This window comes from Cupressus sempervirens, chromosome 7 (genome assembly GCF_028749045.1).
Source record: "Cupressus sempervirens isolate cs-2001-9-10 chromosome 7, ASM2874904v1, whole genome shotgun sequence".
Lineage (NCBI taxonomy): Eukaryota > Viridiplantae > Streptophyta > Pinopsida > Cupressales > Cupressaceae > Cupressus > Cupressus sempervirens.
The window spans coordinates 753,464,069-753,477,920 of record NC_143124.1 but is presented as its reverse complement, the minus strand read 5'-3'; the positions used below and the strand labels follow the sequence as shown (position 1 = coordinate 753,477,920).

Sequence of the window (13,852 nt, the reverse complement as noted above, 5' to 3'; positions counted from 1 at the left end):
AGGAACTTAGGGCCCAATGATAATATCTAAACATGGTGAGTTGGAATGTAGAGGATGTCCATGGAGAAAAGGACTAGGGTTGGGGGCCATAGCCAAGGGGCAAGATATTATTTGTCTCATAGAAGCACATGAACACGAGGGGTGTAGGATTCCAGATTTTAAAGGATACAATAAAGTCTTCGTGTAGAATGAAGAAACAAAGACAGGTAAAGGTCATGGAGGGATTACTATCTTGATAAAAGATACGTGTAACAAAAACATAAAATTGGAGAAAGAGGACCCAAATAAACAATTTATATGGCTGAAGATTGAGGATGATGAGGAGATCAAATGGCTAGTAGCAAGCTATTTCACACCAAAAAGCTCTAAATTCTATAAAAAGAGGCATCTAGACAATGAAGACCTATTTGTAGCTTTAAAGAAAGATGTGCTTTCCTTTAATCAAACTAGTAACACAATCCTTCTAGGAGATTTTAATGCTACGACAATGAGTAACCAAGCTATCAGCTAGGCAACAATCTAACAAAGGACAATAATCCCTTGTGACTAAAAGAAGATGATGAAAACATCAACAAATAGACCTCATACGATGAAAAAGGTGGTGTGTCTCACTTTGGGGCTGAACTCTTAGGGCTATGTAGCCTCCACAGGTGAGTTGTGTGTAATGGTATGAAGATGTGGCCTAAATCAATCAAATTTACTTGTAAAACGTATAATAGACAAAGTGTGGTGGACTATATGATATGTTTGCAATCAACCATCACCAAGGTAGTTGATTTCAAAATTAAACAATGTCCTATAGAGCTAAATTTAGACCATATGCCTCTCTATATTAAATACAATATGAAGGTCAAAATGCTGAAAAGTGATCAGGTCCTAGATGAAAGCACAAAAGGACATAAAGAGGGCAAGATTCTTATAAACAATGAAAATAAAAAGATATTTTGCACCGCTCTTGAAAAACAGATCCAAATGCAGCATGACATCATGGATATCAAGGAAAATAGTGATGAAGAAAGTCACATTAGTAACATCTCACTAATCCTACTAATTCAGGAAGTGCTAAAGGGTTGTAAGAAAACAAGGATATAAAAGAACATCTCAAACACCTTTCCAACTAACCCATGGTATGACGAAGAATGCAAGGCCGCAAAAAGGAAATTTAAAGGGAGAAAGGAAAACAAAACAATCATAAGAGAATGCAAAGATATGATCAAATCCAAAAAAGAATATGTGATTAATTAGAGGAAGGAGCTAATCATGTTAGGAAAGCAAAATCCTAAAGATTTTTGGAGGAAGTTACAACAAGCTAGAAAATAGGTTGAAAATAAAATTACGGATTCTCAATGGTTAGAATATGCAAAGACTCTTTATGAGAGACTGGAGGACGAAGTTTCATTTCCCACAATCAACAACTCATATGAACTATTTTCTGATGAAGACATTACTCTAGGGATAAGGAGATTAACAAGTGGAAAAGCTCAGGATATTGATGGGTTGCAGGTTGAATTTCTAAAGTGGGGGAAAAATTTGTTGACTCCACACATCAGGAACATTTTTAATATGGTCATGCAAAGTTGCTTTCCCACAGAGTGGACCACCAGTGTAATTATTCCTCTCCATAGAAGTGGGGATGTCAACAACCCTTCCAACTACCGCACCATCATGGTGAACCTCCTATTAAGAAAACTCTATGGGAGTATGGTAGAGTGGAGAATCAATAGATGGGTAGAAAAAGAAGGGAAAAGAGCTATGGGATAGGCGAGTTTCAGACCAAAACATTCTACCATTAATCACTGCATTACCTTAAGGCTCCTAATTGAAAAAGTGTGGGATAAACAGGGGAAAAAGGCTTTTTGCTGCTTTTTTGACTTTAAGAAAGCATTTGACACCATCCCAAGGGATAAGTTATGGAATATGATGGAGGAATTGGAGGTCCCAACAGAGTATAGAGTTGCTGTTTATAAACTTTATGAACAGGTTAAACCAAAAATCAGAACCAAAGTGGGCATGTTAGAATGTTTTAACAATGACATAAGGGTCAAATAGGGGTGTTCATTATCTCTTACCTTATCTGGCCTCTATATTGACAAGTTAGAGGAATGGCTAAACAAAGCCAATTGAGAGGGAATTCAGTTGGCTGAATATGTGATCAGATTGCTTCTTTATGTTGATGACTTTATTCTCATTGCTAAAACAACACAAGGGTTGAGGGAACATTTGAAAAACTTAGAAACCTTTTGCACAAAGGTAGGGATGGAGGTCAACACTTCTAAGACCAAGATCATGGTCTTTTCCTTGAGGAAAAGAAAACAACAATGCACTTTTACATTTAATGACAAAGCGCTAGAAATTATAGAAGAATACAAGTATCTGGAGATAGATTTCCATTATCGTCTCAATTGGGAAACATGTAGATCACAAAGGATATAGGGGGGATGGAAGGCATCTTATTTTCTTCAAAATAGGTGCAAGACAAAATAATTATGAGACTAGAAGACTAAGAAAACCCTTTTTGGGTTGTTCGTGATACCAGTTATTTTATATGGCAACGAGGTAATGGGGAGTAATGTATCAAACCATAAATGACGACAAATTGAAAGAATTTAGAAACACTTCATCACAACTAATCTCAAAATCAAATCAACACTTCTATATGAGATTATTTTAGTGGAGGCAAACATGTTTCCGGTGGAGGCCTCGACAATTTTTAGATTGTAGAGCTATCTAAAAATAGTGATAAAAATGGATGTACATCGCTGGTCTAGTAGGGTGGTTGACAAAGAACTGGCTCATCAGAAGAAGACATGGAAGAAACAAAATGATAAATAGTTCAATAAGTAGAACATTGACTACCAAGAGCGCTCGAAGAACAATTTTGAAATTTAAAAAATGGGTGCCAGAAAAAATTAGATTAGCCATGTGGGCAAACCAGTTAGGTAGAAAAAAAACTTATTATGTCAAAAAATTTAATTCCAGAAGCGAATATGACGACAAAGAGTATTTAGGAGCTGAGATCAAAGAAAAGACAAAAATCTCAATCGCTCGACTAAGATTTGGTTCCCACCATTTGAGATGTGAAAATGGTAGATGGAAGGTTTCTAAGAAAGAGTGAGAGGACAAAATTTATAGATTTTGCAATAGGGGTGTGATGGAAACAGACTGACACTATCTGAAGGATTGTACAACATACAAGGACATTTGCAACCAACGCAAATAAACGTTAAAAGAACAACATAAAAGACCTTTTCGAATGATCAAGACTCTTCAAGAAGGCCATTTTACTAATGCAGATTCACAACAAAAAAGAAAGGCTGAAAAAATCACATCAGATTGACTAGGAGTTTTATATGGGTCCCTTAGACTTAGCCTCATAAACATCATTAAAAAGTCTTTCACTTCATTTCAAAGTGTGGCTAAAGTGTCTGATTTTTCCCTGTAACATTTGCAACCACAAGTGCATGCCCTGAAATTACGAGAATTTACTGTGTCACAAGTTACTTAGGGCCCGTTTGGTTGTTGGCATAGGAATTGAAAATTAGAAGAGAAAAATGGAATAGGACTAAAATTAAATTCTATTTTTTTAAATAAAAAAAACAAATTGGGAATATGAATGGCTATTCTAATTCCATCTATTTTTTGGCATAGACATATGCTCATTTTGGGGGCAAAATTCGAATATGTCTTCCTATTACCAATTCTGATTGAACACACCAAACAACGAATATAGAACATATTCCAATTTTCTCTTCCTATTCCACTCTATTCCTATTCCACTCTATTACAGCAACCAAACGGCCATTCCATTTTCATTTATGTGTACGGTTAGTTGAGTACATTTTCATATATATGAGAGCCAGGAGAGCAAATCTGTTGAGAATTATGAAGCGAGTTTCAGACGTTCAAAGGAGACCGTTTATAAAATTGGCACGACTTTAAATTTGAATATCATAGACCTTCCCGTCTTTCTTGAATGATTTTTTGTCCTTCCTTAAAGAGCTCGTCGAAAGCCCTGGAAAATTCGGGGAAAGATTCTTGAAGAGGCAAGCTTGAGCACCTCCAAGCAGAGGCCTCCGTGAGTTTCCTCAGAGAATTCTTGGTAGACATTTGCCTGGTAATCGCCTGTGAAATCGGTGCGGCATATAGGCTCCGGATGTGTCAAGTTGAGAAGAGGCTTAATGCAACACCTGATCGAACGAGAATAATGAAAGCTTAACTGTCAATGCAAATACTTAAATCAGTCTCTTGAAGCTACTATTCTGCGTTGGGCATCGAAGATTTTCAAGTCCATTGTAATATTAAGGGCTCCAACATGGCCTCTGTGGGATCAAATCCACCTCGAGGTCTTACTCGTACAACTTTCCAAATTATTTTATTCTTTTTTAATTTCTCTGGAAAAGATTGGAAACAATTACTCAAGGTGAAGTTTCTTATGAACGAATGCAGATGATGTGAGTCTGCTGATGGTGCTGATGGATACCAATCCCTTCTTTTGGGCTGGCCAATCGCCACCACTCACCTTTACCCTATTTTTAGAGCATGTAAGTCATTCAGAACCCTTTGTAATGGTCCTTGGTTCATTTTGTTGGTTTTGTTTTTCCTTCTAAACCGCAGGGGATATCTGTGATGTGCCCTTACACCGAAGTCTATGAAATGGACAAATTTCATGCGTTCTAACGATTCGACATGAGAATTTTACTCAGTGCCAGCCTCTAATATGAACGGGCTCGGAAGCCAATCGCTCTTCAGATGCTGGTTTAGTGCTTGATTATTATCAAAACATCTGTACGAATGCATTTGTGTTTGGCAAACATTTACAAACTTTGTTGTTTACCTATGCCTTTTTAAAAATATTCAAATATCGAGGGTTGCGTACTTGGGTTTAGTACACTAAGTATGGAAGCACTTTACCATTATATATAGATTTGTAGAAAACCAAGGTACATTACCATGGTCTGAATTCATCCTTATTGATATTTCGAAAAATAATATCAGTTTGCTGCGTAAGCCATTTTACCAGTTGTAATCAGGACACAAGTTATAGACTAAGTTAGGGTTATGTTTGTTTTGTTTTCGAATCGCCTACACTACATGCTGGATTGAGATATTCAAGCCCTGGTCATGTTATCATTCATATAATCTGCAAGCATTGGGCAGGTTGTCATTCTGGAATATTGCAAACAAGTGTTCAAACTTCACTCTAATGTACCCAGAATCATTACATGCCAATTTAAACCTGGTCACATGTTGAAAGGAGTGCATGGGTTGCACTTAAATGCACCCATAATCATTGCCCAATACCTGAACGTTGTCATACCCCCACAACGGTTGTGTGCTACCTTCTTCCAACAAGGAATTTGCTAACTCCCACCATTGCTCTTATTCCAGAATCCTTTGGACATTTTGATTGGTTGGTTGTTAAGGTTCATTGCCACAAAATAGTTTTTAAATTTTTTTATTTTTATCAAGGGCATCAGTTATCATATAAAAGTTGGAATCTGTAATTGTTGTATATTGCTTGGAGAATCTGTTTACAAGCACAACAAAGATTGCTATAACAATGTAGGATTTTAAGATACTCTGATCATGAATTCGTTGTTATATCTCAGGTACTTGCATTTTTCAATTCTATCCTTTTGCTCCATCAAATGAATCAGTTGGTGGTGATTTGCACCGGTATGAATTCATGTGAGCTTATTTATGACTCTTCTATCTCCGAGTACAAGAAGAATAAAGGAATTAAAGGACAACAGGAACATCTGATTGCTTCAACAGTAATAGTGCAACAACTGGAGGACTTCATGACAAGAGATCATGCCTTGTGTAATGACGATAATGCTACAATGAACAGTCACTCTCTTTTATCAGGATCCCTATCGATGGCTTTGTGTTGTATCCTTTTCTGCCTGTGTTTCTTCTTTGATCTCTAATATCCCTCTTTGTAAACAGTCATTTTTGAATTGCTATGAAAGTGTGTTGTTTCAGATGGAGAAGTGGCATTGATAGAGAGGAATATTATTGGGTCTGTTTTCTTTAACTATCCTATAGATATTCAAAGAATTTTACGAGGTGGTCCATCTCATCCTCAACCAAGGGTGAGTGATCCCGTTGCCAATAAATATTGTCTTGGTAAAGTTCTTATACAGTATATAATAGATTGTCTTAAGGAAGATGGTGCACAAGTTAAGTGTTTCCTTGGCAATTAAAACCATATTTAAATCATTTGCTAAAAGTTTGATGAAAAAAATTCTTCTTAATGATTGTTCAAGTACACATGTTCTCTCTAATAATTAATAGAAGCATACACTGACTATTTGTGCTCCTTGTTTGTCTTGTACTCTGTAGGTATTAGAAATTTGTAAGAAATGAGGGCACATGTATTGGAGTTAGTATTTAAAAGATATGTGTTTCTCTTTTGATATAAAGTGATACATTATATTAAAAAGGAGGCTTACAAAAATGGGTTTAAAGAACTAGAGATATTATCTATGGCTCTTACTCCTATAGAGAGGAATGATCTATTGCTAGCTATCAAATGTGTCATAATTATACTCATTCATTAGCATATATTCTGATCTATGATGAGAGTGTTGGGAGGTTGGTGCCTTTGTCCCCTCTAGGTGGAGGTACTGTTCAACATTGACCGATGGATTTGTGACACGTGCTTAACCGCCTCTTGTAGATCCTTGTCTCTGGCTGTTGTGACGTTCATTGACAACTCGAGCTTTTGGTGTAATGGCAATGGTGATTCCAACAAGTGGTATCAGAGTGTTGGGTTATGGGTTCAAATCCCTCGGGTCATGCTGCGGGGGATTGTTGGGAGGTTGGTGCCTCCATCCCCTCTAGGTGCAGGTACTATTCAGCATTGACCGATGGATTTGTGACATGTGCTTAACCTTTTCTCGTAGATCCTTGTCTCTGGTTGTTGTGACGTTCATTGACAACTCGAGCTTTTGGTGTAGTGGCAACGGTGATTCCAACAGATAGTACTAAAATGACTGGTATATTTGATTGTACAATCATAAAAATAATTAAAAAAAAAACTCAATAATATACAACTGTAGACAAAAAGCCTGAAACAAAGAAGAAAGAGTTAATGCCACAAGACCAGTCATCAAACTTGTAAGCAATAGAAGTCCGATCCTTGTGGCATCTACCAAGCAGCTGGAGAAAATATCTTCTGAGAGCAAGAAAGCTCCCCTTTGAGGTTGTCAAATCTATTAATGCTTAACCCAAAAAATAGAGATAAACAACAATTTACAAAATAAGAACAAAATAGGTACAAAAGACACAAGAACTTATCTTGGGAAAACCTCTTCAACTTGAAGGGAAAAACCCAACTACTCCAGAAAAAAATCTCTTTTATTGATATAAATGTTTATGTATAATGCTTTCCACTCGATTCCATGATTTATACATAAAACAATAACACACACTCACAGAGACACATACACACACGTGTGCGCACACGTGTACACACACAATTATGTTATCTTATCATAACATAATTCACCATAAGCACATAAGTCATGGAGTCACACACATGACTTCCACCATGCCTACTCGCAAAGGGTGTGTTAGAAAGGACAGGGTTGCCATTGCACCAAAAGATCGACCTATTAATGCTCGATACGACCAATAGTCTTATAGAACCATAGGAGGTAGTTAAGCCATGTCGCGAATCTTGCGAGGGACGCTAGCCCACTGCTAACAATCCCCCTCCCAACATCACTTGCTGTGACCAGCAGGATTCGAACGTGTGACCAAGCTCTAATACCAATTGTTAGAAAGGACAGGGTTGTTGCATCAAAAGATCGATCTATTAATGCCCGATACAACCAATAGTCTTATAGAACCATAGGAGGCGGTTAAGCCATGTCGCGTATCCTATGAGGGACGTTGCCCCACTACTAATAGGGTGGTCCTACCTACTCGCAAAGGGTGGTCCACCATACCTACTTGCTGAGGGTGAAACAAAAGGCTTTCACCTTAGACTTCTCCTAGAGGAGAATGCATTTCCACCATGCCTACTCGTAGCGGGTGGTCCACCATACCTACTTGCAAAGTGTGGTACATGGGCTTTCGCCTCATACTTCTCCAAGAGAAGAATGCATTGCCACCATGCCTACTCGCAGAGGGTGGATCCACCATACCTACTTGTAGAATAAGGGATTTCACCTCGAACTTCTTTCACAGAGAAGAACTCATTAACAAGGGATTTCACTGTGAAATTCTCCTTCAGAGAGAATAATTTATTAACAAGAGATTTCACCTCGAACTTTGATCACCATAATAGAATAGTTGATTCCAATTTGATCAATCCACATAAGCATGCAAAGAATTATATGCAACCTCCCTCGGAGTCCAAATAGTCTTCCTCTGAATATCATTTCTTGTACATGATCTTTCTCTTTTAATGAATGTATGGATCATCAATTTGGTCCAAGACTACAAGTGTACTGTTTGCATTACTGTGTATTTAATCTCGTATCATCCCCTTGCTTCCTGATATGTCTTGCATCCAAGAGAGATTAATAATAACTCATAAGGTCAATCTATCATAGAGATCAATGCAAAAAGCATACACTATTTCTAGTTATATAGCAAAAATTTATATTCATAGAATACTTATCTCTTTGTAGTGAGGATTGCAAAAGGAAATTGTTGCCTTATATTTGAAACACAAACTTTAATGTAGGCCCAACAAAGATGACACCAACTCATAATTGATGAACCTTAAAAGATGTTCTTCCTGTTGCATCTCAAAATAAAAGGGGGCATGATATATTGATTAAAAAAAGGGAAAAAAAATTGGAGAGAGAAAGTGACGAGAATTGGAAGAAAAATAAAATAATTTTAAAAAATAAAATTAATTTATAAATGTAACTTGTGACTTGAGGATTTATTTAATGTAACTTGCTAGGTCGACTTGTGGCTTGGTTTGGTATAAGTAGAGGGTCTTGTCTTCTCATTACTCATTATTCAACATGAAGTTAACTAGAGAGAGGAGTAGTTGAGCAGAGTGAAGTTTGTGAGCAAAGCTAGTGGTTGCGGCTTGGGAAACAAGAAGGTTGCTTGGTGGCATGCGAGCACCAGTTTAGATTTTTCTTGGGGTTTTCTACCAGATTGTGGATTTGGGCTAGTTAGGATTTGGATCTTGCAAAATTACTATTGTAATTTCTTATGTATTTGGCCTTTACCCGAAAGGCCTTACAGCTAGGCATATTAGATGTAAATTTTATGATTCTATTATAAGAGTTGGCATTATTTGGATCTAAATCTTTGTGTTGTTTTTATACTTCCGCTGTGTGGTCATTTGCTGGGGGCTAGGACATCTCCTTTGGGGATTTTCTTGCCTTGCACTGCATCACTATTCTTACTTACAACAGCAAAAAAACTGAAAGTAAAAACAACTCCTGAAACCACAACAATGACAAGAGGACTAAAGAAATAATACATAAGAACGATTCCAAAGAGGTAGAGTCTCTTCAAATACCATTCCAAAGATGTTAAAAAAAATCACCACTCTAATACTTTTCTTCACCAGGATACACCAAAAATGAGTAGTACAAAGTCACACATGATAATAAACACCCAATCAAGGATTACATGAGATAATGGTTGAAACAATATAGAGAATGAAATAATGACAGTTACAGATCTAAGCTACACTAATAATAAACGAACTGGTGCACATGAGGAGAAGTCGATGACTCTAGAAAGCATATGCACGAAGCCAAGAAATAATAGGCAAAAAACTGATGCAAGACTGTGAGCAAAGACAAAACATGGAGCCTGGGTCCATGTCAGCAAAGACAACATGAACGCAAGAGTAAGGAGGCTCGAATGGAGACAACATAGAGAGATATGGCACACGATAACATAGCAAAAATGTGAAGAAAATAAACTGCTGTTATACAAAGGATTGTAGAAATTACTGCAAACTAGGACCTGACAAATTAGAAGGGAAAGAGCCTCTAATTTATTCCAATCAGTCCATCAATTTTTTAATACATCAAGTTGAAAGGAGGTTTGATGACTTCAAAAGTATCTCCATTTGCTGCTCGATTGGCCATCCCATTTACATATTTTATTGCTTCCCTATACACATGATTAATAGTGTCTGCTTAAAAGGAACTTAGAAGCTCCAACTCTCTTTCTAGCATAGCATTTAGTTTCTAGTTAGGTGTTGAACCTTTCCTTATTGCATTAACGACTAATGCCAAATCCCCAATAGTAAGATCCAATTTTAGAGCGTTCTTAGACGAAGCATGTTTTCTCTTTAGAGATAATGTAGGGGAGAACTGTCTTTAGCCTATTAGCTATCACCTTAATTGTTATCTTATATACTATAATGCAAAGGGAGATGAAAGGGAAGTCTTCTAATCTTGTTGCTTTCTCTTTTTTGGGGATAATAGTTAGGAAGTTGTTATTCACTTTTTCTAAGTAGCCACCCTAAACTCCTTGTTGCCTTAATAGCACCGACTAACTCATCCACAACAATACTCCAACACTTTTGGAAGAAACTAATGTAACATAGACATTGGGGGAGTTTGGGATGAGTTTTCGGAACGAGGAAAAAGTGCTTCAATTTTGGGACAGCGAAGGGATGGAGGGGGATGATGACATGGGGGCAGGGGTTCTATAATATACTATACATACATTACTTGAAGTGCTAGTTATGAAATGATGGATAATAGTATAGGAACTAATAAACTAATAACCAAATACTTGAATATAGCAAAGTTGCAATATGAATATAAAAAATATCATAAAGATTATTACAATGAGTAGCATGACATCAAAGCAAGTACAAAATCATGTACATACATTCATAAATATGCATTTATAGTGCGTGTGTGTCTCTAGCAGTGACCTTTATGGTAGCCAGTAAATCCCGTTTCTATCACAAGTGTTGTAGCTGCAACTTTTGTTTTTGGAAATCTCTAGTAGTGAGATGGTGACATGAATGTGGTAGTGTGGGGACTTCCCCGATGTGGGGATGTCTCCGACCCAAGTGTGTGGGGATTTTGGCAAGGGGATGAGTCCCCTTGTCACACTCGAAGAAACCAAGTAGGTATCCTTCAAGCCTAGGAGCCTTGTTGGTTGAGGGCTGTTTTGACTTTTGTATATGTGAATTTAGCATTTAGCATCTTGTCCCATTCTTCATTAATCACCTTGTTTATGTGCTCCAAAAGTGATTTTTGAGTTGATAGATAAGAACCCACTATTTTTTTTAATAATTTGGAGAAAAATATCACAATTTTCTCTTTGTTTTCTTTGGGCTCCTCAGTGAATGATCCATCCTTATTTTCAAGTTTAGAAATGCGATTGAGATCTCTTCTATCTTGTGATATTATGAAAGTATATGGTATTTCTATCCCTTGACTCAGTCCATTTTTTTCTAAATTTCTGCCTCTAATACACTTTCTCGTTAGAGAAAACTTCCTCATAATCGTTCAATAATTATTTTTCTTTTGCAAAACTTTCAACTATCATCCCATTACTTATGACTTACTCATTTAGTATTGTTAGTTCTGTTGTGTGGTTTTCACACCATCGCACCATTGCAAACGGGGACCCCCTCTTTTTGCTTTAGCTAATGGGAGTCTTTGTCTTATACTCTTTTAATGCGTCGGGTAAACTTTTTAACATGACCGGTAGTGCTGGCGCGACACGCCCACCTATACCACGGGGATGGGGGAGACTAGAACTCGTGACCAACCCCTTGCAACAGGGAAGATTTAGCCAATCGAGCTAGGGCCCCCGCTCGGGAGTCTTTGTCTTATAGATAATTTTGGTTGGCAGTTGTTTTTTTCCATGTCTCAAAGTCCGGGGTAAGTTTGAGCAATTTTGGTTAGTTGGGAAGCAAGTTTTGATCTCGGGTTTGTGCGAGCATTCTAATGACACTTAGGGGAATTTTCATAGCCTAAGTCCAAGAAGAAAGTGAAATTTTTGGTTCGGGAGAGATGGGTTTCTATGTTGGAAAAGGGGACAAAGTTTGTGAGAGAACTAAGTCTTGGTGGAAGTTTCGCATCTTCCTAATTCTTCTCCTTGTTAGAAATTTTGCATCTTCTGAAATCTCCCCCTTGGTGGAAATTTTGCATCTTCCGAAATCTCCCCCTTGGTGGAAATTTCAAATCTTCTGAAATCTCCCCTTTGTGGAAATTTCCACCAAGGGGGAGATTTCAGAAGATGCAAAATTTCCACCAAGGGGGAGATTTCAGAAGATTTTGGATCTTCCGAAATCTCCCCCTCCTCATTTCTCCCAAAGAATCTCAAGCTTTGACCTTTCATTTGATGACAACTCCAACAATGCAATATTAGAATGACAAGGGGAAGAAATTAACAATTTTGGATCTTCTGAATTTTCCACCGGTGGGAATATCAGATCTTCCAAAATTTCCCCACATCGAGTCTCCCAAGTTTTCATCCTCTAAGGCATTAGAAAATTGGTTTATGGCATGAAGGCAACATCAAGATCAAGAATAGAGCAAGGAATCGCCAAGGAATGTTAGAATGAAGAAACCTTAAGGACACTAAGTCTTGGTGGAAATTTCGGATCTTCCAAAATCTCCCCCATGGTGGAAATTTCAAATCTTCCGAAATTTCCTTCGTCCCTTCCCATCTACTACCAAGCACTAAAGTGGTCCTAGGAGGAAGCATTTTGCCTCCTAAATGTGAAAATTCAAAATTTGGATGCTAAGGTGGCCTTTTCCCCAATGGCTGCGATTTTATTTGCAATTAAATTCAAAATTTCTGGGCAAAAGCAGCAGGTCGACCCTTAGTTTGGGGGGTAATTTTGAGTTGAAAATTTTGAATGTTTTAGGCAAGGTCGGCCCTAAACAGGTCGGCCCCTTTTGGGGTTACCCTTGATGCCTATAGGAGGGGGAAATTCTTGGTGTTTGAGGTACCAAACCAAAGTCATTCTCATAGGATCTTAGCAGCAGCTTCCTCTGATCCTAGCAGCGACTTTTCTCTGCCTTTTAATAGCTAGCCTTCTCCAATCTTTAGCAGCGATTTTCCTAATTTAAGCAGCACTTTCAGGCCTGAACTTTGGCGTCTATTTTCTTAGGAGGAGCAAATCTTTCTCCCTGCCTGTAGCAAGCAATGTTTGGGACTTTGAAAGGGTGGCGTGGGCTTAAGTTGGGGGGTGATTTTTTTTCTTTTTCTTTAGGGAAGTGGCATTTCCAGATTTTAGAGAGCTCGAGGAGTAAGGGCTGGGCATTGAATCCTCTTGGCTGCCTATCATTCTACGCTTTAAGTAAAAATCTGATTTATGGCAGACTTATAATTTGTTGTGAGCAATTGAAATATTGGTTCAAGGAAAGATGTTAGATCCACCTTTTCTATTAATGCTTTAGAGATATTTCAATGTTTCTAGATGTCTAGTCTCTTTCCTCGATTTCTTTGCATGCCATCTAAGCTTGATCTCAAGTCTGACTTACATTTTGTTGTGGCAGGTAGAAGGATGACTGGAAATAGGAAAAAGGCAAGGAGGTCCAAGCAAGGAAGGACACCAAGGATATGGCACTATCACCCTTCATTCCAAAATACAAGAAGATCAGAGATACCAATTTGGGTCCCCTTGATATGGTTCAAGTAAGGCAAAGGATAACAAGGGTGCCTAACTCAAAGGTGGCGTAAATGATAGTGAAAAGTGGGATTGTTTATGTCGTTGCTTTCCCTCCTACAATGCAATGCCCAGAGTTGATCCTAGAATGTGCAAAAAATTATAATGCTCAAACAAAGGCCCTTGAATGCGGGAAGGAAAGAAGAGTTGTGGTTGTGCTATCTACAAGGACTATAGCCATGGCATTCAACATACCTTCTTAAGGAGGCGAGGTTTATA

General features: G+C 37.8%; 1 protein-coding gene across 2 annotated transcripts in view; it reads left to right on the top strand.

The window, feature by feature from the left end:
- The first annotated feature begins 3,817 nt into the window (after positions 1-3,817).
- Positions 3,818-13,852, top strand: part of LOC149549452 (basal transcription factor complex subunit-like protein) — a 166,976-nt gene continuing 156,941 nt past the window's right edge. Inside the window, exons 1-4 of one of the 2 annotated variants that reach the window (XM_089792835.1) lie at positions 3,818-4,343; positions 4,447-4,541; positions 5,610-5,892; positions 6,049-6,095. In XM_089792835.1, the coding sequence (XP_089648961.1) occupies positions 4,313-4,343; positions 4,447-4,541; positions 5,610-5,892; positions 6,049-6,095 (456 nt within the window). In that variant the 5' untranslated portion in view covers positions 3,818-4,312. The remainder of the gene's footprint in view (positions 4,344-4,446; positions 4,542-5,609; positions 5,893-6,048; positions 6,096-13,852) is intronic. The other variant, XM_089792836.1, reaches the window with a different exon arrangement.